At 53.2% G+C, this 24,434-nt stretch overlaps 1 protein-coding gene across 1 annotated transcript in view; it reads right to left on the reverse strand.

Annotated features, from left to right (window-relative positions):
- The window catches only part of MRTFA (myocardin related transcription factor A), a 128,867-nt gene that overhangs the window by 3,477 nt on the left and 100,956 nt on the right, over positions 1-24,434 (reverse strand). The window contains exons 4-12 of the mRNA XM_056137475.1: positions 13,091-13,146; positions 9,877-9,952; positions 8,762-8,923; positions 5,165-5,340; positions 4,715-4,858; positions 2,722-2,975; positions 2,481-2,637; positions 852-1,874; positions 82-243 (exon numbers count right to left, since the gene is read on the reverse strand). Coding sequence (XP_055993450.1) covers positions 82-243; positions 852-1,874; positions 2,481-2,637; positions 2,722-2,975; positions 4,715-4,858; positions 5,165-5,340; positions 8,762-8,923; positions 9,877-9,952; positions 13,091-13,146 — 2,210 coding nt within the window. The remainder of the gene's footprint in view (positions 1-81; positions 244-851; positions 1,875-2,480; positions 2,638-2,721; positions 2,976-4,714; positions 4,859-5,164; positions 5,341-8,761; positions 8,924-9,876; positions 9,953-13,090; positions 13,147-24,434) is intronic.

The following is a 24,434-nucleotide window of genomic DNA, read 5'->3' on the forward strand; positions in this document are numbered from 1 at the left end:
CCAGCTCCTGTCCCCTGCTGGCCTGGCGTGTGGTAGCCCAGCCCAGCCTTAGCTGCACTTCCCAACCAGGCCCCAGACTACCTTCTTCACCTGCTGTCGGGGTTGTTGGCTCACAGCTTCCTCATAGCCAGGTGGCTCCTTCTTTAGCAGAGAAGTGGGGGTCCCAAAGAGGGGCTGTGGTGGGTGCTCCAGGTCCATCTGGGCTGGTGGGCCAGGGGCTGGGGACCCGGGCTGGGACAAAGGCTGGGCAGAAGATGAGAGCAAAAGAGGGTGAGAAAAGCAGGCCCGGCCCTGCATGTTGCGGAAGGACGTGAGGTGCGACAGCTTCCATGAACGCTACCGGGGGAGAATGAACAGGGAGGGGAGGCCCCAACCTGCCAAGGACAAGTCAGCACAGAGGAACTGGCTTCTGAGGGTGACACCAGCTAATCCTCCCCGTGAAAGCCTGCACCTGTCACTGCACCCTCCCCAGACCCCAACTCTACAGGAGAGGCCATGCCAGGCTGGGTCAGCCTCACTCTGGAGCAGGCTAAGGAAGCCAGCAGACCCCCCAAGGCGGTGGCCAGGAACTACCCAGACAAGTGGACCACCCTCTCCAAGAGGGCTGCCAGGAGCCTTTTGCTTAGGTAAAGAAATGTTCTGATGCCAACAGCCTAAGCAGTGGGCACACTTCCCCTTGAGACCGTAGGTCTGTTAATCTCCCCAAATCTCATGCCCTCCGTGGTGACATGTGTCCTCATTTTGGAGGACTCAAGGGAAGACCAAGGGGAGCAGGGGGCACCTGGTAAGTGGGCACTGTCATTAAAATTGGGACCCTCCAACTGGCCCCTGCCCCCCACCAAACCCAGTACCTGCTGGGAGGGCCCGCCGGGGGGTCCAGGGCTGTCTGCATCCTTACAGGTCACAGTGAGGACCAGGTGGGTCCCTGTGGAGTCAGTGAGGATGGGGGGAGGTGGGACCCCCTTGCCAAGGCTGGTGCCCTGTGAGCCCAGAATCAGCTGGGGGGCAGGGGCAGGGGCGGGCTCAGAGTCAGGCAGCACTGCTTCTTGCTTCACCACCACAGCCGGGGGGCCTCCGGTGTGAGCATCTGAGGGGTGGGCGGTGGGGGCCCCCAGGCCGGGGCTGAAAGGGTGCGCAGGGCCCGGCGGCTGCTGGCTCAGCTGGCAGCTGGAGAAGCTGTTCTCCTGCTTCACTGCGGGGCTGGCCGGGGCTGGGGCCGGGGCCGGGGCCGGGGCCGGCTGCTGTGCCCGCTTCTCCTGCTCCAGCTGCAGCCGGAGCCACTCCACCAGCTGCTGCTTCTGCCGGAGCATGCGCGTCAGCTCCTCGATCTGTTTGTCCTTCTCCTGCAGCATCTGGTCCTTGTCGCGCCCCTCCAGCTCGGCGCGTGCCCCGGGGCTCAGGCAGCACGACCCGGCCCGGGGCCCCTCCTCTTTCACCAGGATCTGGAGTGGGGAGGCCTGCAGGGTGAGCTGGGTCAGGGGGGATGTCACCATCTCCCCAAAGGTGTCCCCTGGCGTGGAGTTCTCGTCACCCGTGCTGAGCAGGGAGCGCTCTGACGGGGTGGGAGACATGGGGGGCGTGGAGCCCGTGCTGCCAAACTTCACCACACCGTTGCTCGTCACCGTGGCCACCACCACCTCGGCTGAAGCCAGGCCTGTGGACACCAGGGCAGGCCCGGTGCCTAGCCGTGCCGCCGGGAAGGCTACCACCACCTCGCCAGCCTTGGGCAGGATGGAGGTGGCGGCAGGCGCTTTGGGGGCCCCAGAGGCAGGGCCGACTTGGTCTTGATAGGCACGCAGGCGCTCAATCAGGTCCGTCTTGGTGCCCGAGACGGGAAGGGACCGCAGCTTCAGCTCCTGCTTCAGCTCTGCCACCTGCAGGGGTTGAGAGTCAGGGCAGCAGGGGACAGAACTGGGTCCAGGAGAGGGAATGAGCTTGCTGTCACTTAGGCCTGCCACCTCCCGGCACTGGCTCCTCCTTGTTCCATCCTCCCCACAGGGCGCCTGGTTCAAATGCCCCCTTACTCTGCGGTGGCGCAGATGCTCTAAGCTACCCCCAGTGCCGGAACAATCCCCGACACCCAATAAATTCATATTTAAGCCAACTGGACTTTCCTGATGAGAAAATGGAGCTTGTGAAAGCAAGTGACTTCCAGAGCATGGTGAGCAGGTCCCCAAAGAGTGGGGTACACTCCTCTCAAGCAATGTCGCTGGGGTGCTCTGGGGCAAAGTGGAAGGGGTGGGAGTATGGAAGCAGATGCCAGGTCTTGTCAACAAGCCTCTGCACCTCAGTGCCTCCACTGGCTCAAAAGGGCCACAGTCCCCAGGCTCACCCTGTCCAGGGGACACCTGCAAGCCTGAAGCTAGTAGATGTGGCCCAGGTGTTAATGGTGCTGGTCCGGAGGCTAAGGCTGGGAAAAGCCCAGAACAACCACACAGCCTATGACCGCCAGGCCCTCGGGCCCCTAGGGCACCACCCACCTTCATGTCATCGAGGTTGGCGGGCAGGGCACCCGGTTTGGCAGTCAGTGAACTGCTGTTCTGACGGGCCAGCCCACTGGGCCCGGGGGCCCCGGAACTGGAGGTGCTGTTGGTGGCCGAGAGGCTGCGCACGGCAGCAGGGGCCTCGGCCGCTGGCCTGTGGAGACGAAAGGAGAGCTGAGCGGGGGCCGGCAGCACCACGAGCTCCGAGCCCGGTCCGGGGGGGGGGGGGGGCGCCTACTTTGGGGGGGCGGGCAGGATGGTCTGGTAGTTGTAGTGCTGCTGCTGCTGCTGGTTGAGGATCTGGAGCTGCAGGAAGAGCTGCTGCTGCTGCAGGATCTTGGCATACGAGGAGTCCATGGGGGGTGCCCCCTTATCCTGCTTCTGGTCCGGGGGGATGTACTGGTGGTACTTGAGCTTCTTCACCTTTGGCTTCAGCTCCTTGGCTTTCTTGCTGCGCTGAGACTTCTCGCTGGCAGTCTTGGGTTGGCTTTGCTGAGGCACAGGGACAGAACGTGCCTTCAGGGGCGCCCACAGCCTCCCGCTCCTGCCCCTCCCACAGGCAGAGGCCTCCCCAGGGCCCCGGAGTGGCCAGGGAGGGGCCAGAGCCCACGGGGCCTCTCAAAGAAGCTTGGAGGGCCAGGGAGATCGCTCAAAGGGCTGGGGCACAAGTTCACAGGTAGAAACCCCAGGTTTGCTCCCCAGGACCGCAAAGTCTTCCCAGCATCACTGGGGAGTGACCCCTGAGCACTTCCGGGTGGCCCCCAGGTGACAAACTCTGGGGAGCACCTGCCATCCTAGAGCTGGCTCTCGAGGCTCTGCTCCACAAACAAGACCGTCGAGGCATGAACCGGTGTGTATGCCTCTGTGGAGTAACTGGCCCAGGTGGCACAGGGACCCTGATCCCAGACTCGAAGGCCACCCGTCACCAGGGGGCTCAGAGCATGCTCCCGCTGCAGGAGTGCCAGTGGCCTGGCCTGCTGAAAGTTCCAATGCCCACAGTGCCAGCGAAGGACTGCAGGAGGTCCAGAGGGGAGATCTGTTCGATTGGGTGTTTTTTTGTTATTTTTTTTTTTTTGGTGGAATTTTGGGCCTGATGGTGCTCAAGGTTTGCTCCCGGTTCTGTGCTCTGGTTTCACTCCTGGAGGTGCCTGGGAAACCATATGCAGTTCTGAGGTCGTATCGGGGTCAGACAGAAGCAAAGCAAGTGCCTTCATCTCTGTACTATCTCTCTGGCCCTGGAAGGAAAAGACTTGAAGCAGGATGAGCTGGGGTCTCTACCAGGTGGCGGGGACACTGACGGGAAGTCTGGGTAGAGCTGACAGCCCTGTGGAGCAGGTCCAAGGGTTAATTTTGAGCTTCAGTCACTGTGGGAAAGGCCCCTTTATGGTAGTCCTGGAGGATGGAAGCAAGAGGCGGAGCAGCTGAGACGCCCCCAATGGAGTCCCAGTGAAGAAGCTGGCCTGGGAGCGGCAAAGGATGCATCTGTACCGGGGACATCCCACGAGAGGGCCGTGAAGGCACAGGGGAGCGCCGAGGTAGGGGGGGTCAGGAGGGACCCCTGAAGGGCATTACTGGGAAAGAGGAAGAGTGGGAAATACCTACAATCGTTCATGTGTGGGGCCAGGGAACCCCGACCTGCAAGGAGGAGCAAGTCTGAGGGCGCAATCGGCGGGGGAAGCTCTGACACCTGTGGCTGTTTGCAAGTCAGCTGCAGCAGCGAGAGTTTCCAGCTGGTGAGGGCGGCACAGCCACCAGGGCGGCTGGCTACCACAGGACCCAGAGGACCCCTGGGACTTCCGAGAGAGTAAAGGCCTCCCGGAAACGGGGGGGAAGGAAGGGAGGGAGGAGCGACAGGTCAGGCCCGAGGGAGCAGCAGGGAGGTGGAGCAGGCAGGAAGGGCAGCAGTCAGGACAGGATGAGGAGCGGGTGCTGGTCCCTCAGACACCCACAGGGCAGAGCAGCCCCAGAGAAGGCCGCGGTGGGTGTCCGGCCCGGCCCAGCCTCTGAAAGGGAAGAACAAATGCTGCTGGCTCAGTGTCACTGTAACCTGCACCGCGACCACCACAGGGAGGTGGCGGGGTGCAGCACGTCTCATGGTGAGGATGTGAAGGTGTGAGTGACCGTCCCCAGAGACAACAGGAGGAACCCCACGTCGCCTCAGGGACCTGGGATGACCCCAGGTGGCCCCTGCAGAGGCTCAGGAGGGACCATCAGGGGCTGGAGGACTGTACCTTGATGAGTGTGGGGGTGGGCTTGGCAGTGGGGACAGTGGTTCCGGTTCCGGTTCCATTGGTGAGGCTGGGCGGCAGAGGCGGCTGCTCGGCCAGGAAGAGCGTTTCTCCGGATTCTGGGCCCACTGGGAGTTGAGAGACGACCTGAGAGAAGCAAGGAGAGGTGAGCACCCCACTCGCGGTGGCCCCCGACAGCGTAGGCATCTTCAGCTGACCTCGTCCTGCCCAGCGGGGAGCACTTCACCTCGGATGCCACCTCTGTGAAGAGCAGCCCCGGGCCAAGAGGGCGACAGTGTGGTGGGAGATCCCAGGGAGGAGCCTGAGATGGCCAGGACCAAGCCAAAGGCCACACTGCCCAGCGGAAATGGGCCCCACCGACCTCCCTCCACGGGGGACACGGGACCTGCTCCTGGTGGCGCAAGGGCCGCTGTGGTCAACCAGCACACTCGCCTGAGTGGGGGGTGAGGACGCAGCACTGGGCAGTGGCTCGCTGGCTCGGGCTTCCAGCGGGGATGGCGCCGAGCCCTGGGACTCGTGGCTGGCAGGCTGCTCGGGCGATAAAGCGTCACTGCTGTCCTCGTCAAAGGAAGAGCTGTCCGCGACTTTCGGGTAGTTCACCTGGCCCTCTGCAAGGAAGACAGACCCCCCTCAGAATGAGGTTGGCCCCCCGCCCGCCAACTGGCCTTTCGTGCATCTCCGTCCACAGCCAAGGCCGAGTCCCCGTGTGAGGTGAGAGGCCCGCGCTGGTGTCTCTGTTTGGGGGCTACGCCTGGGGGTCGCAAATTCAAGTCTCTCACATGTGAAGCCTGTGCGCCAGCCCCGACCTCTTCCTGCCCACACCCTGCAGGTGATCAAACTGAGGCCAGTGGGATCCCCAACAAACACAGCCATGCCTCCCTCCGGCGGCTGCCTCCTCTCACCCCATATGTTGTGGCCCCATGACAAGAGCAGGAGTAACAGCTCCCGGTGCAGCCCTGCCCCAGGTGCTCGGGACTCTGGTAGGAGCGTCCTGGCAAAGGGGTGCCAGCCGGCAGAGGTGAAACCCACTCCAGGCGGCATGAGGGCTGCGAGAAGGAAGCCATCCTGCTGGCTGCCCAAAGCCCACCTGGCCCCCGGACTCCAGCAGTCACCGGACCATGCCGAGAGGGGCAGGGGTAGGGGGTCTCTGAGGGTACGAAGCAGGGGACAACAGACCATGTCCCCCTGGCGCCCACAGCTGTTGGGGAAGCGGCTGTCCACACAGGAGGAAGTGAGCAGGGGTCAGCACGGTGGTGAGCGGCCGCGGGAGGAGAAATGTGTGTGTGGGGACCACAGACAGGGAACAGGAACATGCAGGGAGCTCTCGGGCCACGGCTGGGGCTTTCTCTCCACCGGGTTTGGCACTCTTGTCCCCTACCTGGTCAGTGGGGTGACGGGCTGAACCCAGGGGGCAGCAAGGCAGGCTCTCACGCTGCCCCTGATCTGTCCCAGCAGTGACTGTGAGGAGGGCGAGGAGGGCACAGACCAGCGGGTTCGCCAGCCAAGCCCTCATCTAAGGTGTCCTGAGGCTGCCACAGCAGCCAGCCACAGCAATGCCAGCCCCCCCCCCCACCCCAGCTCAGTCCGGAGCAGAAGTGCTGCTCCGACCAGAGAAGGCCTAGGAGAGGCACAGCAGTGCTCCTACACCATCACTCCTCACCCCTCCACCCTGCCTCGAGCCTCCTCCCTAACTCTCTTTGCTTTTTTCTCTCCCCATTTCTTATTGTTTTGGGCCACACCCAACTGTGCTCAGGGTTCACAGCTGGCAGGACTCAGGCTTTTTTTGGTTTGGGGCCACACCCAGCGATGCTCAGGGGTTACTCCCGGAGGTGGGTGAGGCATCATAAGGGATGCCCAGAAGAGAACCTGGGTTGGCAGCATGCAAGGCAAGCACCTTACCACTGTCCACTCTCTGGCCCGGGACACAGGTTTCTACATGCAGTGCCAGGGACCCAGGTGGGCTGTGTGCAGGGCAAGCGCCTCGCCATTCTTCTCTTCCCCTGACACGCCTGTGTTTGCTCTCACCACTCCCTGAGTCCCTCTCATTCCTCAGCCCATGCTCTGGTCTGGGAACAATGACCTCACAACCACTTCCGCTTCCCCACTAGCCTTGCTCTCTAGGCCACTGCCCATGCTGTTCCTTCTGCGCTGAATGGCCTGAACCCCTTCCACTTGGCTAGACTGACCTGGCCTTCAGGGTGCTCTCAAAGGGTGCTCATGGTTTGCGGTACCTCCCCAGCCTGACCTGAGAAGCTGTCCCTGCCATGCTTTGGCCATTCTGTCTGCACATACCCAATATGCCGTTCCCTGCAACAGTTAACTGTCACACCTCTTCAAGGGACAGGGCTGACCACCAGCCCAACACTGCAGGGGGGTCTCTAGGGACCAAGCTCTGTGCGGGTCCTTGATGCCACCGATGCGAGCCTGATGACCGTGGCTGGGCCTGGCCTCTCTACATGGCTGGGAGCCGGCCTAGGCCAAATTCTTTAGAAACAACAGGTGTGTCCCCTTGGTAATGGCACAGAGGGCCTGGCATGCTATCAACTCTCAGCAACCATTTATCAGACTTCGACTGACCTGAGAGTCAAGAACTGACCTTGGCTCAAACACTGGCCGGGAAATAAGCCCCCCTGTGGAGTCCGATAAAGATCTGAGCAGGAACACACAGACACGGCAGGAGGAAGGGTGGGGCCAAAAGGTGAGTTAAAAGTGTTCCCACACAGATACAGAATGACTGCATTCATTTGTGGGATTAAAAAAAAATAGTATGAGACTAATATCCAAAGCCAGGAAAAACGGGGGCCAGGAGGGAAAGACGGAACACTAATGCTGGGAACTTACACTGGTGGAGGAACAGGTATTGGAACATTGTATGACTGAAACCCAATCATGGACAGTTTTGTAATGCTCTATCTCACGGTGACTCAATTGGAAAAAAAGTATGAGGGCCTGGGCTGTGGCTTAGCTGCACAGCACATGCCTGGCATATGTAAGGCGCCCTATGTTTGATCCTCAGCACAAAAAAATGGGGGGAGTGGCAACTCTCCCCAAATGGGAAGAGAGTCTCCGTCCTCCAGAGCAGAGGTGCTCCCTAAGCCACAGCCCCTCTGCGCAGGGCTCCACGCCCAGGTCAGCACGCAGTGGGGTCTATTCGCGTGGTGGCCTCTGGTGGCTGGAAGGACAGCTGAGTCTTGTCCAGAAAGCCTGGGGCTGCCGCAGTGAAGGAGACAAGTCCGCACCAGCAATGACCAAACTCGACAGGAATCACAGCACGCGGCGCTGGGAACACCAAGGGCTAGGCAGGCCGACGCTGTGCGGGAGCACACAGCCTTTGTCTGGCAATCACTTGACTTATTTTGATTTGTTTTGGAGCTTCACCCAGTGGTGCTCAGGGGCTCCTCCTGGCTCAGTGCTCAGGAAATCACAGTCCTTCCTCTAGCAGCTGTCTCCTATGGGCTTAATTCCTTCCTTCTCCTGTGACCCCCTGTGCCAGCCTCCACATGACCTTCGTGTGTGCTTCCCCCAGCACAGCTTGTCAGCCTCCCTGCCTGTCCATGCTCCCGTGTGAGCCCCTGAGGACGAGGGGCGTGGGTTCCCAGAAGCAACCCTAGCACACTAAGCCAGGCCCTGCCCACCCCCCAGACCCCCCACTCCCCGACAGCCGAGTACAGAACAACACATAGAGGAAAACCCAGAAATAAAGGTTTTACAACTATTCTTTTTGTCTTGGATCCATACCATGCTGTGCTCAGGGCTTACTTCTGACTCTGTGCTCAGGGCTCTTTGGCAGTGCTTGGGGGACCTTAAGGGGCACCGGGCTGAAGCCAGGTTGGTTGTGTGTATGGGCGATGTACACTTGCAATCAGCTACTCCAGCATCGAGCTGATCCCCGGGGCCCCTGGCCCTCTCCCAAGTGCACACAACTTGCTTCCAGGGCTTTCCTGCACCTTGGCTCCCCAGGAAGCCCAGAGCCCTTCTTCCTGCCAGGCCCAGTCTGCAAGTCCTGGTGTGCGGCTGGCGTGAGCTCACCTATGATAGCTTCCTTCAAGCTGGACTCCACAGGCAGAATGTTCTTCTCGACCAGTTCCATGGGGCCAGGCCTCTGCGCGATCTTCTCGTTGAGGTCATCGGCCAGCCTGGCTCTCTTCAACTTCAGCTGCTTGGCCTGGAGGGAAGGCTCAGCCGAGGTCTCTGTTCAGGGGAGAAGACGTGGTATGGGTGTGGTTCTGCCCCGGGGATTCTGAAGACTGTCAGAATAAAGCATTTGGGCAGAGGAAGGTGGCTCTGGTCAAAATTTCACAGGAAGGGTTCAGGCACAGGCCAAGCCATACGATTTTCTGAGCCAGAGCCAGAGCCAAAAGATCCCAGATGAGGGAACAGTCTCCACTCTCCCTCAGTCTCACCGTTGCCAGGAAACTCCGCCTCCCTGCTCCCTGCCTCCATCTGCAAAAACGGGGGGCGCAGACTAACACAGTTCTTGTCCAGTGCCAAAGGTGGCACAAAATGGAAAAGAAATGGATAGACTGGCACTACTTTTACTGCAAATGTAGGAGGCGAGTGTGGTGCTGGTCAGAGAACATCTAGGAAGCTCCAATAAATTCAGCATGAATGGATAAAAAGAGTGCGTGAAAATAGAGTGGAATTTTTTTTTTTCCTTTTGCGGGCTGGGTGAGATGCTAAGTATCAAATCTAGGGTTTTACACACGCAAGGCAGGTGCTCTACCACTAGATTTTGGAGGCAAGAATTTTACACCAGATGATGAGATACAAGACTACTAACTGGCCACAAGTCACCCAAGACCGTTTCTTTAGGGATTCCAGTAGCAACTACAATATACCTATGTTCTACTATATTAAGGCTCTGGTTTCCCCACTGCCAGCAGAAATGGGGGCAGAGTGAGAAAAAAGAGGGAAAAAGGGGTCTGGGGAGACGACACAAAGGGTTGGAGCACATGCTTGGTACACAGGATGCTCCATCATCAGTACCACATGGTGGGTACCGCGGTGAAAACACATAGGAAGAGTTTTGTTTGTTGCGAGGGCTTGAACCCAAAACCTCACACGCAAGGCAAGTGCTCTACTGCTAAGCTACTCCCAAGCCCTGAGAACAGGAGTTCAGATGAGGAATTCGCAATCAAACGTACCTTCCAAAATGTGCATCCTGACCAATTCTGATCTCTCTGGCCGGGAACGAATCTTCCTTTTCAGATAGTCTTCTGTCTATTAAAACAAACAAGCAAGAAACTGTCAGATCCAGGTTACAAGCTTACGGAATAAACAGTGTCACAAAAGTGGCCTTAGGTATAGCTCCTGCTCCTGGTCACACCTATAGCTTTGTGACCTAAACTACAGAACTTAACGCTGTGAGGAAGACGAGAGGCCTGAGAAGGACACACCTGCTTCCAACATACCCGTCAAGAGCACCATCTGCCTCTGGGGGGAGGGGGGAGGGAAGGAGAAGAGAGGAGCAGGGAAGAGAGGAGCAGAGGGAGAGGGAGGGAGAGAAAGGGAGATGAGATAGGAAAGGGAGAAGAGGGAGGGAGAGAAGGAGGGGGAAGAAAAAGAGAAAGGAGAGAGAGGTGGGTAGTGTGTTTGCCCTGCATGCAGCTGACCCGGGTTCTATTCCCAGCATCCCATATGGTCTCCCAAGCACCGCCAGGAGTGATTCACAAGTTGAGGGTCAAGAGTAACCCCTGAGCATCGCTGGGTATGACCCAAAAAGCAAAAAGGAAAAAAAAAAAGAGAAAGAGTGAGAGCAAGCTTAATCTATTTCACTCACAAAAATAACATACAATATAAGTATACTTAGAAAAATAGAAAGTACAATAATAAAAATTTAATCCCCCACTCGTATTGATGTATTCCTAACCATTCTCCAAAACAGAAGGTGAATCCAATTTTGCAAAACTACAATCAGACTGAATTTTGTTGTTATTGTTTCTTTTGGGGGGAGGGGCCAGAGAGACACACCTGGCAGTGCTCAGGGCTTGTTCCTAATTCTGCTTAGTGATCATTCATGGCATTGCTTGGGGGACCATAGATGGTGCTAGAAACTAGCCCCAGATGACTGTCTGTAAGGCACCTTACCTGCTGCACTCTCTGGCCCCTGAATAGAATTTTGTAGTTTGCTCCACCCCTCTCGGAGAGCCCGGCAAGCTACCGAGAGTATTCGATATGCCAAACACAGTAACAACAAAGTCTCCAATGGAGACGTTACTGGGCCCGCTCGAGCAAATCGACGATCAACGGGAGGGGCTCCAAAATGTTCAACACTGAATGATTTCATAAGTACTTCCCACTCATGAGTACTAAACACTAACAAATGTGATACAATTTTTTTGGTTTGTTTTCTGGGCCAAAACTGCTAGTGTTTGGGGGCGTTGATCCCAAAGCTCCAGCATGCAAAGCAAATGTGTCAGCCCTGGGCACCATCTCCCGCACCCTGAAATGCTAACTTTGTCTTTGGTTTTTGGGTCACACCAGTTCAGGTACTCTTTGTGGCTCTGAGTTCAAGAATGACCCTTGACTGTGCTCAGACACTATATGCCACAGATAGAACCAAAGTTGACAACATGTAAGGCAAGTGCTTTAGCACCTTTCTCTCTAGCGCTGGTGCTCTGATTTTAACGTGTGGTATCAAAGCTCTTGTTCCTTACATCCCGGCATCTATATTTCTGCCCTCCACTGCACAGCACTGCCAGTGTGACACATGACTCCAGGTGTGTCTGTACGTTGTCCCAGCAGTTTTCAAACCCTAAGCCTAAACAAGCAGTCAAAACCAGCACAGGGTGGGCCCAGGCCGGGAGGAGCAGAGTGGTAAATATCAGAGCATACCACACACCAAGCTTTGGTCCTCGCCCTCCAAGACTGCTGCTGAGGCAGCCCCGTGCTAGCCCGGGGAAGTGCCGAGCTCTCCTGGAGATGGTGGGAAGTAGCTGGGGATCTGGCTCTGTCATCCATCTGCCAGCAGGCACGGTACTGCCGAGGCTGTTTCCGAAGGTGGTGAGAAAGAGCTGGTCTTCCCGGCCATCAGAAGACCTAGTCCTAATTTGCCTAAAGTCCCAAACAGCAATCAAGGCAAGGCAGAATACAGCACTATTTAAAAAATAAAATAGCTGGAGAGCACTTGCCTTGCACAGGCTGACCTGGATTCCATTTGGACACCCCAACTGGTCCCCCAAGCACTGCCAGGAGTGACCCTTGAGTGCAGAGCCAAGAGTAAGCCCTGTGCACCAGAGGGTGTGGCCCCCAAACCAAACCAAACCAAATCAAAAGAAAATAGCCTGAATCCACAAACCGAAATTTGAGTCCCTGCGTTACCACTTACACACTTACTAGCCTTATTAGCCTCTCTTAGCTTCATCTGTAAAATAAGGAGCCCAACACCTAATTCACAAGAACCGATGCTTACAGAAACAAGAGCTGAACGTGCTCAGGAAAACAGTCACTGCTTCAAGTAGTTCAGGCAGATTCCTTGTCTCCTTGAGCACAGTGTAGGAAACGACACCCTATCCCATGACGGGCCGGGCCCTGGCACAGCCACGCCTGTCTCCCTGTTCTGTTCTCCGGCACTCAAACTGAAATTAGGGTTTTTGCTATGTGTTTGTTCCCAGCATCCATGACCTCATACTTCCTATTCACTAGTATTTTCTTTTAGGGTAAAAAAAAATTAAATAAAAGTAAAGGACTATGAAAAGGTTTGGGCTGGATCAGTCTCTGTAATGCTACAGGTCCCGGAGTCTTGGTCTCTGAGTGTCCATTTGGGGAGCTGCTCTCACACGAAGGGAAGAAAGTGAAGTACCGGGGTAGGAGGGGAAAACATGTTCAAGTAACTTCCCCAAAACTGTTCACCAAAAATCACATACACCCCCGCACCCCCCAGTTCTGAGGGAAGTAAAACCTAGAAGAGGACAGGAAACCAAGCAAGGTGTCGCGACATGAACCTGGGCTTGGACTGGGGGCCCGACTTCTGCTCTCAGGCCTCGTGAGGTCCAGAAACCAGTGAGATTTCCTGCCCCTTGGAAGGTTCACGCTGAGAAGGGGTCAACAGTGCAGCCACAGACATGGGGGAGGGGGGCCACCACTCAGAAAGCTATTCCATGACTGATGCAGAGTCCTAACGCCTTCAAAGGTTAAGTGGAATGAAAGACCGGGGAAATTGAGGTGCAGGGAGGGCAGATAGTGATCACTCTATGCCATGAAATGCGCCGAAGGGGAGAAGGCGCTCTCACCACGGTAAAGGATTGGGCAGAGCAAGGACTGTGCCGGAGGCATGCTAGGATGGACAGACAGACCAAGTAACACCAGGGGCTCTACAAAGGTGCACTGGAGGTCCCTCGGAGAGGAACAGTACCTTACCCTGGCCCGCTCCAAGCTCCTTCTCTGCTCATGAAATGCAGCTGGACTTTTCAAAGCTGTTGGGAGAAAAATCACAGAAAACTTAATTACTTCATAGTGAGTTTGTCCACAGTTATAATTTACATTGAAGGAGGTGCCATCAATTCCAGTTAATTTTAGCAATACGTTAATATCAGCTAAACAGAACAAGAAAATGGCACCTTGTGAAGCATTCTCTTTATGGTTCAGTGACGCCATTAAAACTGGGCCGAAGAGATAGTATAGTAGATAAGGCACTTGCCTTGCACATGGCCAACCCAAGCCCAATCCCCAGCATCCCTGATGATCCCCTAAGCACTCCCATATGCAGAGTCAGGAGTAGCCCCTAAGCATTGCCAGGTGTGGCCTCCAAAACCAAAAACTATTAAAACTAATTTTGGGGACCAGAGACAGCACAGCTAGTTGGGTGCTTGCCTTGCATGCAGCCAACCTTGATTGAATCTCTTTATGGTCCCCTGAGCCCTGCCAGAAGTGATCCCTGAGTGCAAAGCCAGAAGTAAGTCCTGAGCACTGCCGGGACTTACAATTCCAAACCAATCCAAAACAACTATTTTGGTATCTTTATTCCTACTGAGAACAATCACAGCTTGATAACAATAAACTTGATCTCTACAAAGTCACCCGATGGAATATAAACTTTAAAACATACTGAACTTGTTACAAACAGTCACCACATACTCTGATCAATCTGCCAGCATCCAAGGTCACCTGCTGGGGAGTCAGGGACACAGGAGGAACAGAGCTGCATTCTGTGGCCATCTGATCTTTTCAATCTCCTTGGTAAAATTAACAAAGTGACCAAACTGTTTGGGGCAGTTAAACCAAAAAGGCTTACTTGGGTGCCATTTCCTTCTTCACTTCAGCTCTATTAATAGTGCTGCTAAAATTAACTTGAATTTCATCTCTAGGGCAAAAAGAACTTCTTGGTGATTGTATGGCTGACCCTGGTGCACAAAGCCAGCAGAAGGTGTGAAGGGCTCCCGGCAGCCCCTCTCAAGTCTCCCTCTACTCTGGGGTTGGCACCACTCCGACCAGAGCACTCCTCTGTCACACAACGCTGAGGACAGGAGGGGTCAAAACCTGGGTCCCTTTATAAAGGTGGCACTAAGAAGTTGTTTGCTAGTAATTCAGCTATGAGAGAGAGAGCACGCACAGTGGGTAAAGCACTTGCACTGCACACAGCCAACCCAGGTTTGATCATTGTATATGATCCCAAGTCCTGATCGCTGGCAGGTGTGGCTCCCCAAAATTTAGCTATGACAAATGATGTTTGGGACACCGTGAGGACAAGCCAGAGAAAGGTCCTGATCCCTTCCAGCGGGGAAGTACAGCAATAAGGGAGACATTTACACGCAGTGGTCAGTTTCGCTTCTGTCTACTAGAATTTCAGAACAGCTGTGAGACTGTGTGGAGAGATAACTTGCAAGGCTGCTGGCTGCGGCCGAGAGCAGCGGCAGGGAGACTAAAAGTAGAAAGAGCAGAGATATGACCTATCCTGTCTGGCCCTCGTGTTTCCTCCCTCGGGGCTGGGCTTCACCAACAGCCTCCCAGAAGAAAGCACCGAAGATCCGGGCTGTGCTTAGTGTTGAAAAAAAAACAAAAAACAAAACAACAACAGATCAGGATTAAAAGAAAAGGAATTGTTTATGATCATTTCAGTGCTTGCCCCATTTCCAAACAGCAGGGGGAGCTCTAGATTTAACAAATAATTGAAAACTGGTGGCCCATTCCGACACTGGGCAGGCTAACCTAGCTTGAATTTGGAGCTCTCCTGGGCATCTCAGTGGCTATATCAACGAAGTCCGCTGGTTAAGCTGGTTCCTCTCCAAAATAAGTCTTCCAAAGCCTGGACTTTGGGCTGGGGATGTCAAGCACTTAACTACATGTGTGAGGCCGTGGGCTTGTTCCCAGCCCTGATTTGTAGGAGTAAGTACCAGCTAAGGGGGTATGGGGGGGGGGGGGGGGGAGACAGGACACACATAAGCCCTTGGAGTTGTGTAACCTGTCACGTGACTTACAGACAAAGACTCAAAGAGAATACTTAGGCCTGCCCTGCTGAGCCTCCTTTCTGCCTTGTTTCTCTACAGCTGACCTTTGGGCGGGGGAGCGTGGGGTTTTGGGGCCACGCCCAGCAGTGCTCAGGAGCTACTCCTGGCTCTGTGCTTAGGAGTCACTCCCAGTAGTGCTCAGGGCATCATATGTGAGGTTGGGTATCGAACGGGGGTTGGCTGCAGGTTAAGTCAAACACCACATTTGTCTCTGCCCACACCTGACATCCTTTACAGTAGCATTTCCTTCTTTCTTACTTGATTACTGCCATTATACCATTAGGATAAGTTCCACTAGGGCACTGCAGGAATTTTGTCTACTTCCTTCATTTCTGTTACTCAGCATTCATTCATTCATTCATATTTAATGAATATTCTGTAAGAAATGACTACAAAGTGTTTCCGAGTGCCAGACGATTAGATGGCAAACTGGGCTTCCTCCATCTGGACAGTCACGATGACGACCCTCGTCTGAAGTGAGCTCTTCACAGAAGTCCTGCCCAGGACATCAGGCATGTGTGCTCCAATCTTGGCTTTGAAGATGACGGATGTGACTGGGGCTCTGTCAGTCTGAAGAATGGGAATCTGGCCCCTTCCCCCAATCCTGGGTGCCAGGGACTGAAGCAAGCAGTGCACTCACCAACACAGTTAAGGGACGCATTTGGGGGCATCGTGGGTTCCATTCCCAGCAGCTCCTACACCACAGTCACAGAATATGTCTCAAATCCCACCAGCTTGCTGCCTCAGTAACTTATGCTGGACACCCCAGGGCTGAAGTACAACTCCAATTTCTGAACAAACAACCCACAAAGCACAGGATTTCTTTTTTTCTTCATTTGGGAGTTGTGTCCAACAGTGCTCAGGGACTCCCCCCAGAGTGCTGATTGGGGTCGTTCTGGGAAGCGGAGGGACAAAGTGGCATCAGGGGTCAAAGCAGGGGCCTCTATATGCGGACCTTCCCAACAAGGGGGAACAGCCCCTTTGAGGATAAGGATGCTCTGGCCAAGGGCTGAGGGGAAAGCAAACCGGTGAGCATACAAAGAGTCCCAAGAGGTCCACAGTGTATGGACACTGTCCACAGCAGCAGAGAAGAAACTTGCCTTTACGTGAGCAAGACTCAGGGAGTAAGCATTCTTCCACAGTTTTTGTTGCTTTACTTTTGGGTTACCCGCAGCTCGGTATTTTGAGGTCACTCCTGGCAGAGCTGAGGGGTTCATGCAGCACGTGGATGGAACCTAGGCTCCTGAAGGCAAACACGCATGCCAGGCTCCGGCGTTGTCTGCCTCCCAGGCCCTCCTTCCAGATATTTCAAACAACATCTACGCTGATATTCTTTTTTTTTTTTTTTTTTTGCTTTTTTGGTCACACCTGGCAATGCACAGGGGTTACTCCTGGCTCTGCACTTAGGAATTACCCCTGGCAGTGCTCAGGGAACCATATGGGATGCTGGAATTGAACCCAGGTTGGCTGTGTGCAAGGCAAACGCCCTATCCTCTGTGCTATTGCTCCAGCCCCTACGCTGATATTCTTAATGATTCTATGTGGGGGTACACCACATTTTACAGGGGGGAAAGGCTCAAAAAAGCTGGGGAAAGTCAGGAAATGGGAGTTAGGAGTACAGCTGTCTTGGGGCTAAGAGTGCTTTCCTTGCACACAGTCTGTCTGGGTTTGATCCTGGCACCCCATATGGTCCCCTGAGCACTGCCAGGAGTAAATCCTGAGAACAGAGCCAGGAGTAATTTGAGTATTGCCAGTTGTGGCCCAAAAACCAGAAGAAGAAAAAATCCAAGCTCCCTCTCAAGTCACAGCTCTTTCTGGCGGTGGAGGTTGGGGCCCACCCCAGCAGCTCACAGGAGCTACTCCAGGAGCTCAAACCTGGCCTCCCACGTGTAAAACACACAGTCATTTTGACTCATCTCTCAGGCCCTCAAGTTAAAGTTCTTTCCATTCCTCTACGCTGGCTCCTCTCATGCCCCCCCACCATTTTTGTGGTGCTAGAGGCTGAATCATTCGCACATGTGCCGCAGGCTCTCTACTCGACCATATCCCTGGTCTGCTCTGGGTGGAATTTTTTTAACTTTACTGGGTTGAAGAGATAGTCTAACGCACTGGAGAACATGCTTTTGATTTTGGTTCCCAGCACTGCATGATTCCCGAGTACTGTGATCCATGAGCACTGAACAGGAGTAGTCTATAAACATTCTGCCCTGAACAAGACTGACCTGAATCAGGAGAAGCCCCCAAGTACCACCACAACAGAAAAGTAGAAAAGAACCACGCTATCGAAAATGTGGAGGTTAGACGGGGGGCAGTCAACACAGAAAGGTCAGTTTGACCACAGTACCAGTGAATCGATGTGAGCAGACTCAAGAGAGGCTCCAAGTGACCACAGGTACAGAAAGCCAGAGTTTGAAACCTGGGGTTGACCAGGAGGAAATGGCAGCCTTTCCACTGATGGCCGTGAACAAGCCAAGAGGGAACGAGAAGACCAGAGGAATTATTACCTGCTCAGGGCGCTCTCAAAAGAACCAAAAATGGGGCCAGAGAGATAATGCAAAGTTTAAGACGCCAGCCTAGCACAGTGCTGTGCCTAACACAACTCTGGTCTGAATCCAGGAATTGCAAATGGTTCCCGAGCACCACCAGGAGAGATCCCTGAACACAGAGCCAGCTGTAGCCCTAAGAACCACTGGGTGTGGCCGCAAAACCACAAAAAGGAAAGAGAAAGAGAGAGAGAAAACAACAACAAAAATTTCAAGATCTACCCCAAAGGACTGTTTGGGGCCGGAGCTATAGTACAGCAGGTAGGCCTTGATCCCCAGCATCCCATATGGTCCTCTGAGCTGTGCCAGGAGTAATTCCTGAGTGCAGAGCCAAGAGTAACCCTGAGCATCACCGGGGGTGGCCCCCAAACAATAAGAAGACTACTTCATCTTACAGCATTATTCTAGCTTCATCAAATCTGCTGAACAATGCATGAAGTAGGGCCATTAGGCCAGTCTCGAGTACAGATGGGACACCTGAGCTGCCATCTCAGTGGTGGCCTCCAGCCCCGGCCAAGATCTGCCTTGTCCTTCATCTAAACCAAACTTGAGTTAATGCACAACTGCTTTTTGGGAAAGAAGTTTTTCTGCATCCCCTTCTTCAAGCTAACACAGAAGAGTGCCCACCAACTGTACCCAAAGACACACGGCCCCCGGGTTGTTTTCCCGGGCTTCTCCCTGGGAATACCGGCCTAATCCTCTATACCTTCCCACGGGTCTGCGAGACTCTCTTCAGTCACCTTGCGCTGCTCTTTCCCCATTGCTAGTTCGCGTCTCAGATAGCAAGTGCAGCAACTTCAAGCACTACTCTGAAGAGGTGAGAGGAGCAGGGAAGAGAGGCCCCACATCCTCTCTTCTCTGTCAGCACTCTTGTAAGATGCTTCTCAGTGGGACAGGCAGTGGCCTCAGTGCCTTGGGGTTAGTAGCTAAGAGGACACTCCTAGCTGTCCAACGAACTTGGTTCAGAGCCACACAAGGAGATGGTACAGTAGGTAAGGCCCTTGCCTCGCACGTGGCTGACCTGAGTTCTATCCCCAGAACCACATACGGTGCCCTGAGCACCGCTGGGTGTGACCCCAAAGCAACCAAGAGCCACAGTGGGGAGTGTAACAGAGGAGAATTGGTGATGCAGCTAAGTCCTGGGCTGTCCTCGTCATCTTTTTTATATTTTATTTTTAAGAGTCGGGCTGGAGTGATAGCGTAGTGGGTAGGGCATTTGCCTTGCATGAGGCTGACCTGCGTTCAATTCCTCCGCCCCTCTCGGAGAGCCCAGCAAGCTACCAAGAGTATTCCGCCCGCACAGCAGAACCTGACAAACTACTGTGGCATGTTCAATATGCCAAAAACAGTAACAACAAGTCTCACAGTGGAGATGTTACTGGTGCCCGCTCGGGCAAATCGATGAACAACAGGAGCACAGTGCTACACTGCTATTTTTAAGAGTCGGGGAGATGGCTCAAAGGGCTGAGTGCATGCTTTGTATGCAGGATGCCCAGGTTCTATTCCTGGTAGCACATGGGGCCCTGAGCACTGCAGGGAGTAACCCCCAGCACCAAGCAGGGAGTAGCCCCTGAATCGTGTCAGGTGTGATCCAGTATTAACACATCAAAATCTGACAGTGTTCAGGACCACACCTAGTGGTGATGAGTTTGCCGTTCTCACAGGCAAAGCATGTGTTGCGGGCTTTGCCAAGCCCCTAACATTCTGGGTTTTCTGGAGGTGGTGGGAGTTGCACACATTACAGTGTACAACACAGAGTCAAAATCACTTCCTGCTTTTATGCTAAGGTAGGCCTGGGTCCAGAGTCAAGTTAACCCATAGAGAATGTCTGGTCCTGAGCCTCTAGCTCCCTTCCTATGTTGCCCTAATCACTTTACCAGAGAGCCAAGGTACTGCTCACAAAGAAATTTCATTATCTCAGATACTCCTAGAATGCGGTTTCTGGAAAAAGCAGCCTTGAGAAGCCAATCCAAGACCAGGGGGCTGTGTATAAGAAGACACAGCCTACGTGTTGGAGGGCAGGGCGGGACCGTGGTCCCACAGGAACATTTCTACTGTGAACAAAGGGAACTGCACAGCAGGGGCCCAAAGGCCAGAACAAGCTCCCTACTGCAATCCGAAGAACAGAAGCCGCAGGAGGGGTAGTGTTATGAATCACAGTTTCAGTTCTAGATGTGGGTCCGCCCCTGACTGCTACTGCCACCTACTATGAGCAGATGCCCCCTCTAGGGCCCATTTTCCCCCTCCCCGCCGCCCTTACATGTTGACTGCTTTAATCAAATGAGGAAAATCGTGAATTAAAGGAAAACTTGGGGGAAGGATATGGCTCAGTGGTAAAGTATGTGGCAGTGGGGAGAAGAAGGGGGAGAAGAAGAGCTGGAGGAGGAGAGAAGGAAAGAGAGGAGGGGAGGAGGAGGGAATCGAAAGGGGGAGGGAGGAGCTGTTCCAATACACAGCTACACGCGCACACCGCCACCCACTTCCAATGCAGCAGCACTGGGCGCTGGGGCTCACCATGCAGGAGCACTGGAACCAACCAGTCGGATTTCAGTGAGAACTGAAGAGTCAGTACAAGGACCCTTTGCATGAATGGGAACACTGAATCAGTGCTTTGCTAGATTCCCATACGCATGTAAGCAAGCGGAAGCTTTCTAAGCTCCATGAAGCAGCAGTTCTGACCATGCATCAGGGGAAGGAATGACAGCCATCAGCCATTAAATTCACTGCCTCATTATTATCCAGAGGGAATATTTAATATAGGTCCCTGGGACTGAATGTCTTTGTTAGGTGCTAACATAATAAAGACAGTGATTCACATCCTTGAGAAGAAGTTATGAGAAACTCATCACCATTTCTGTGCTCTGAGGAACTCCAAGGTGATGAACACAGAATCACTGACAGAGGTCAAGGGCGTGCCCTGCTCTGAGGAGTCTTTCAGCTGGGGGTATATGTGCACAGGAACAAACTCCCTCCCCCCAAGAGGTTAGACTAACTCCCTCCCCAACACTCCAGCATATATGAGGCAACATCAGAGCTGGCCTGGTGAAGAGTAGGGACCTTCTCCCAGCCATAACCTGGTACATTTTCTAAGTAGAAGAAATTCGAATTACTCTCTTACATAGCTGGAATACCTTTCTTATACTGATAAAAGTTAAAAATTCAATAATAAAATCTAACAGTCCACATTCGAATTTCTTCAATTGTCCCCCAATGTCAGTATCTTCATTCCCTTCTGGGGGTGCCACACCTGGTGGTGCTCAAGAACTCTCCTGCCATGGCTTGGGGAAGGGACCCTATGGGGTGCTGAGGATCAAACCTGGCTTGGCTTCATACAAGGCGAGTGCCTACCTCTCTGTACTCTCTCTCAGGCCCACCCGAAATGTTTCTTACATCTGACTGAACATCCTCCCTACACCAGCCAATGCAAGATTCACTGCTTTATTTTTTTTCGGGGGTGGGGGGGAGGGAATCAAACTCAGCGATGCTTAGGGGTCTCTGCATGCAGGTATTACTCCAGTGCTCAGGTGACCATATGGGATGCCAGGGATCAAACCAGGGTCGACAGCATACAAGGCCCTCCCCACCGGACTATCACTCTGGACCAGTCAATTCAAGACTTAATTAAGAATTAATGATTCTTAATTAGTAGCATTAGTTTGCTACTACCTCTTTTTTTTTTTTTTTTTTTGCTTTTTGGGTCACACCCAGCGGAATGTCCTCTATTCTGAATTTGTTTCCTCATGATTGGATTCTGGGAAGGTAGATTACCCACGTACTCCTACTATCATTACAATCAGGAGATTCATGAAACTGCTATCAACCACTGACCAGGCTATAGTGCCGAAAGATGTCTACATCTTAAAAGCAGCATTTCCCTCTTGTAATTAATATGTGAAGTGTAGGGTAACATTTTGAGACCTCATGAGAGTACTGTTCCCTAAGCACCATTAGTCTAATGCAGTGCTTCCCCCAAGTGGGCTATACTGCCATCCCCTCCCCTGAGGAGGGATCAATCCAGAGAGGCCTCAGGTACAAATGGGAGACACTTCTTGTTTGTTCCCTCAAAGGTAGATTTCAAGGGGAGTGCAGCACTAATTCATTCTTTTTTCAAAAAGAGGGCAGTAGGTCAAGGAACCTCTAATCTAAATACTTGTAAGTATCTATTAATAATTTCCACACAGGAAATTGCAAAATACTAGACATTGCTTTCTGGACCACAACTACAAAACTGGGGGTTACTCCTGGCTTGTCGTTGCTTGGAGGTTCATCCTGGCAGTGCTCAGGGTACCATATGATGCCAAGGATCAAGTAGGACCTCCTTCATGCAAAGCATGCACTCCAACCATTGAGCCCACCCCTGGGAACTGTGCTTTTACAAGATTACTTTGGTAGTAAGAGGCTACTCTGAGAAAAATAAAACAGGGTAATTGGGCAAGTGGTTGCATATTAACATGGGATACAAGAGAAGTAAGCTCATATAGGGTGAAACTGATCAATTTGGTTCAGGGAGAACATGGAGCTAATTGGGAGACATCTAAAGGAGAGATGCTCAGTGGGGTGTCAGAGCGTGTGTCACTGTGGGTATGTGTGTAAGAGAGATACACAAGAGTCAGAGACACAGAGAGACAGATACATTATCTACTTTCCAGATTGAATCTTAAGGAAAGGATGGGAGTCTGGGAAAGGAGACCGAGGAGGCCCAGGGATGGCATGAGCAGAGCTGATCTCCAGGGCCAGTCTTAACAAAAGAGGATGAGGAGACGGGAAAAGGATGGGAATAGTGGACAGGACGGGCAAACTCAGGGTCCAGAGAATCATGTGTACATAGGGCACATGGGCCAGAGGCTTGGTGGAGGCAGAAACTTCAACAAATAGAGGAGTTACAAGGTGAAGCCATGCAGTAGAGATTTATGTGTCCCAAGAGGTTAAGATGTGTTGACAGGCCGGAGAGATAGTACAGTGGGTACTTGTCTTTCAGGCAGCTGACCTGGGTTCAAACCTCAGCAATCTATATGGTGCCCTGAGCCCCACCAGGAGTGATCCCTGAGCACAGAGCCAGGAGCCAGTCCTGAGCACGGCTAGATGTACCCCAACATTCCTTCCACACCCGCAGTGTTTCAACAGTTACTTCTCATCGCAACCAAAATTGTCCACATTGCCACAGCTTGTTCTGGTTCTGGGAAATCCACACTCTGGCAACTCACACTCTTGGAAGAAAAACAGATCACATAAACATAACGCGGCGGGGGTGCTGCTCTGAAGGAACAGAACACGCGGTAGGGGGGATGGAGAGTGCTGGCGCATTTTACAGAGTGGTCAGGGAAAGACTCTCTAATAAGGTGACAAAGCTGAGTAGAGAAGAGCCCTCCAGAAGACAGGAGAAAGAACCGAGAGTGGGAGGAGACAGGTAACAGGGGATGCAAGAGCTGTGAGATAGGGTGGGTGGACATGGGCCTCATAGGCATTGTCACCTGCTGACCCGAAACCATACTAAAGTACGACTATGGCTATAAAGCTTGCCACTGGCTCCAGGGGGTAACACAAAAAAGATTTTAGAAAATGGTATGTTTTCACTCTGGCAAATGCATAGTTTAATAAGTACCATCTACTTGAGCTTCTTGATATTTATTTCTACGTTTCATTTTCCACATTTCCACATGCCTGAAATCACATCCAAATTAACTACAGAATGAAGACCAGGCTATTTTTTTCCTGCTCCCCCGGATTCCAATTTCATTTCCGTACATTTCTGTATGAAAGAGGTGGGGGCCATGGTGGCGGCAGAGAAAGGCTACACCCCTGATAATCCCCCTCCCAAACAATGGCTTAATGACTTTAAGCTGCTCTCTCATACATCCTTGTCCTCCTCTACTCACTCTTCCCTTAGGAAGAAGGGCTGCCATGTCACCGTTCTAGTGCTGGCAATGGGAGAGAGGGAGCACTTCTGATGGAATCTCAGAAATATCAGAGGTGAACAGCTCAGATTCCTCTTCCTATCAGCACAGCAGAAAGGGAACATTGTATCATCAAATTTTTCCCAAAGCACACTAAGCCTTCTGCCATATCCCTCATTCCTTAGCCCTACACTGACATTTGTCACATAGCTCCAAGCAATTTATTATGAACCCTACCAGACTAATAACTGGGTCATAAGGTCAGCAGGTAAAGGAGAGACCTTAGTGCTGCCAGGAGTAAGTTCTGAGCACTGCCCTCTTCCCCCCAAAAGAGGGAGGTGAGACAGGTTCTTCCCAACCTTGGAGCATAAACTGTGGTTACCACATCATCTTATATGCAGAAGCCTCACCTGTCTTAGAAGGCTGCCAAATCTTGTCCCCTGTGGATAGGACTATCCTCTAATTCTAAAACTCTGCCAGAAGGAGAAAATAAGGATGTTCTATGCTATCACTGAAAATGAAAAGGGCAAAGAGAGCAGCAGCCCCTGGCCCTTCGTTTATCCACGTGTGGCTCAAGAACCATCCTGGAGTGCAAGAACTGTTTTGAAATGCAGGTTCCCAGACCTTAATCTCTGTTTCTCTGGTTGCACCAAAAATCAAAGACCTACCCACATTTCCCTAGTGCACAAGGTGAGAAAGGGTCTTTATTTGTTCATCTTCACCATCAGGGGCTAAGTGACTAAAAAGACACAACTCATCAAGTCTTAGTAACTTTTCTCAAGACCTTAATTCAAAATTTTAACTCTGCTGACTGTTTCGG

This window comes from Sorex fumeus, unplaced genomic scaffold, assembly GCF_029834395.1.
Source record: "Sorex fumeus unplaced genomic scaffold, SorFum_2.1 ptg000125l, whole genome shotgun sequence".
Classification (NCBI taxonomy): domain Eukaryota; kingdom Metazoa; phylum Chordata; class Mammalia; order Eulipotyphla; family Soricidae; genus Sorex; species Sorex fumeus.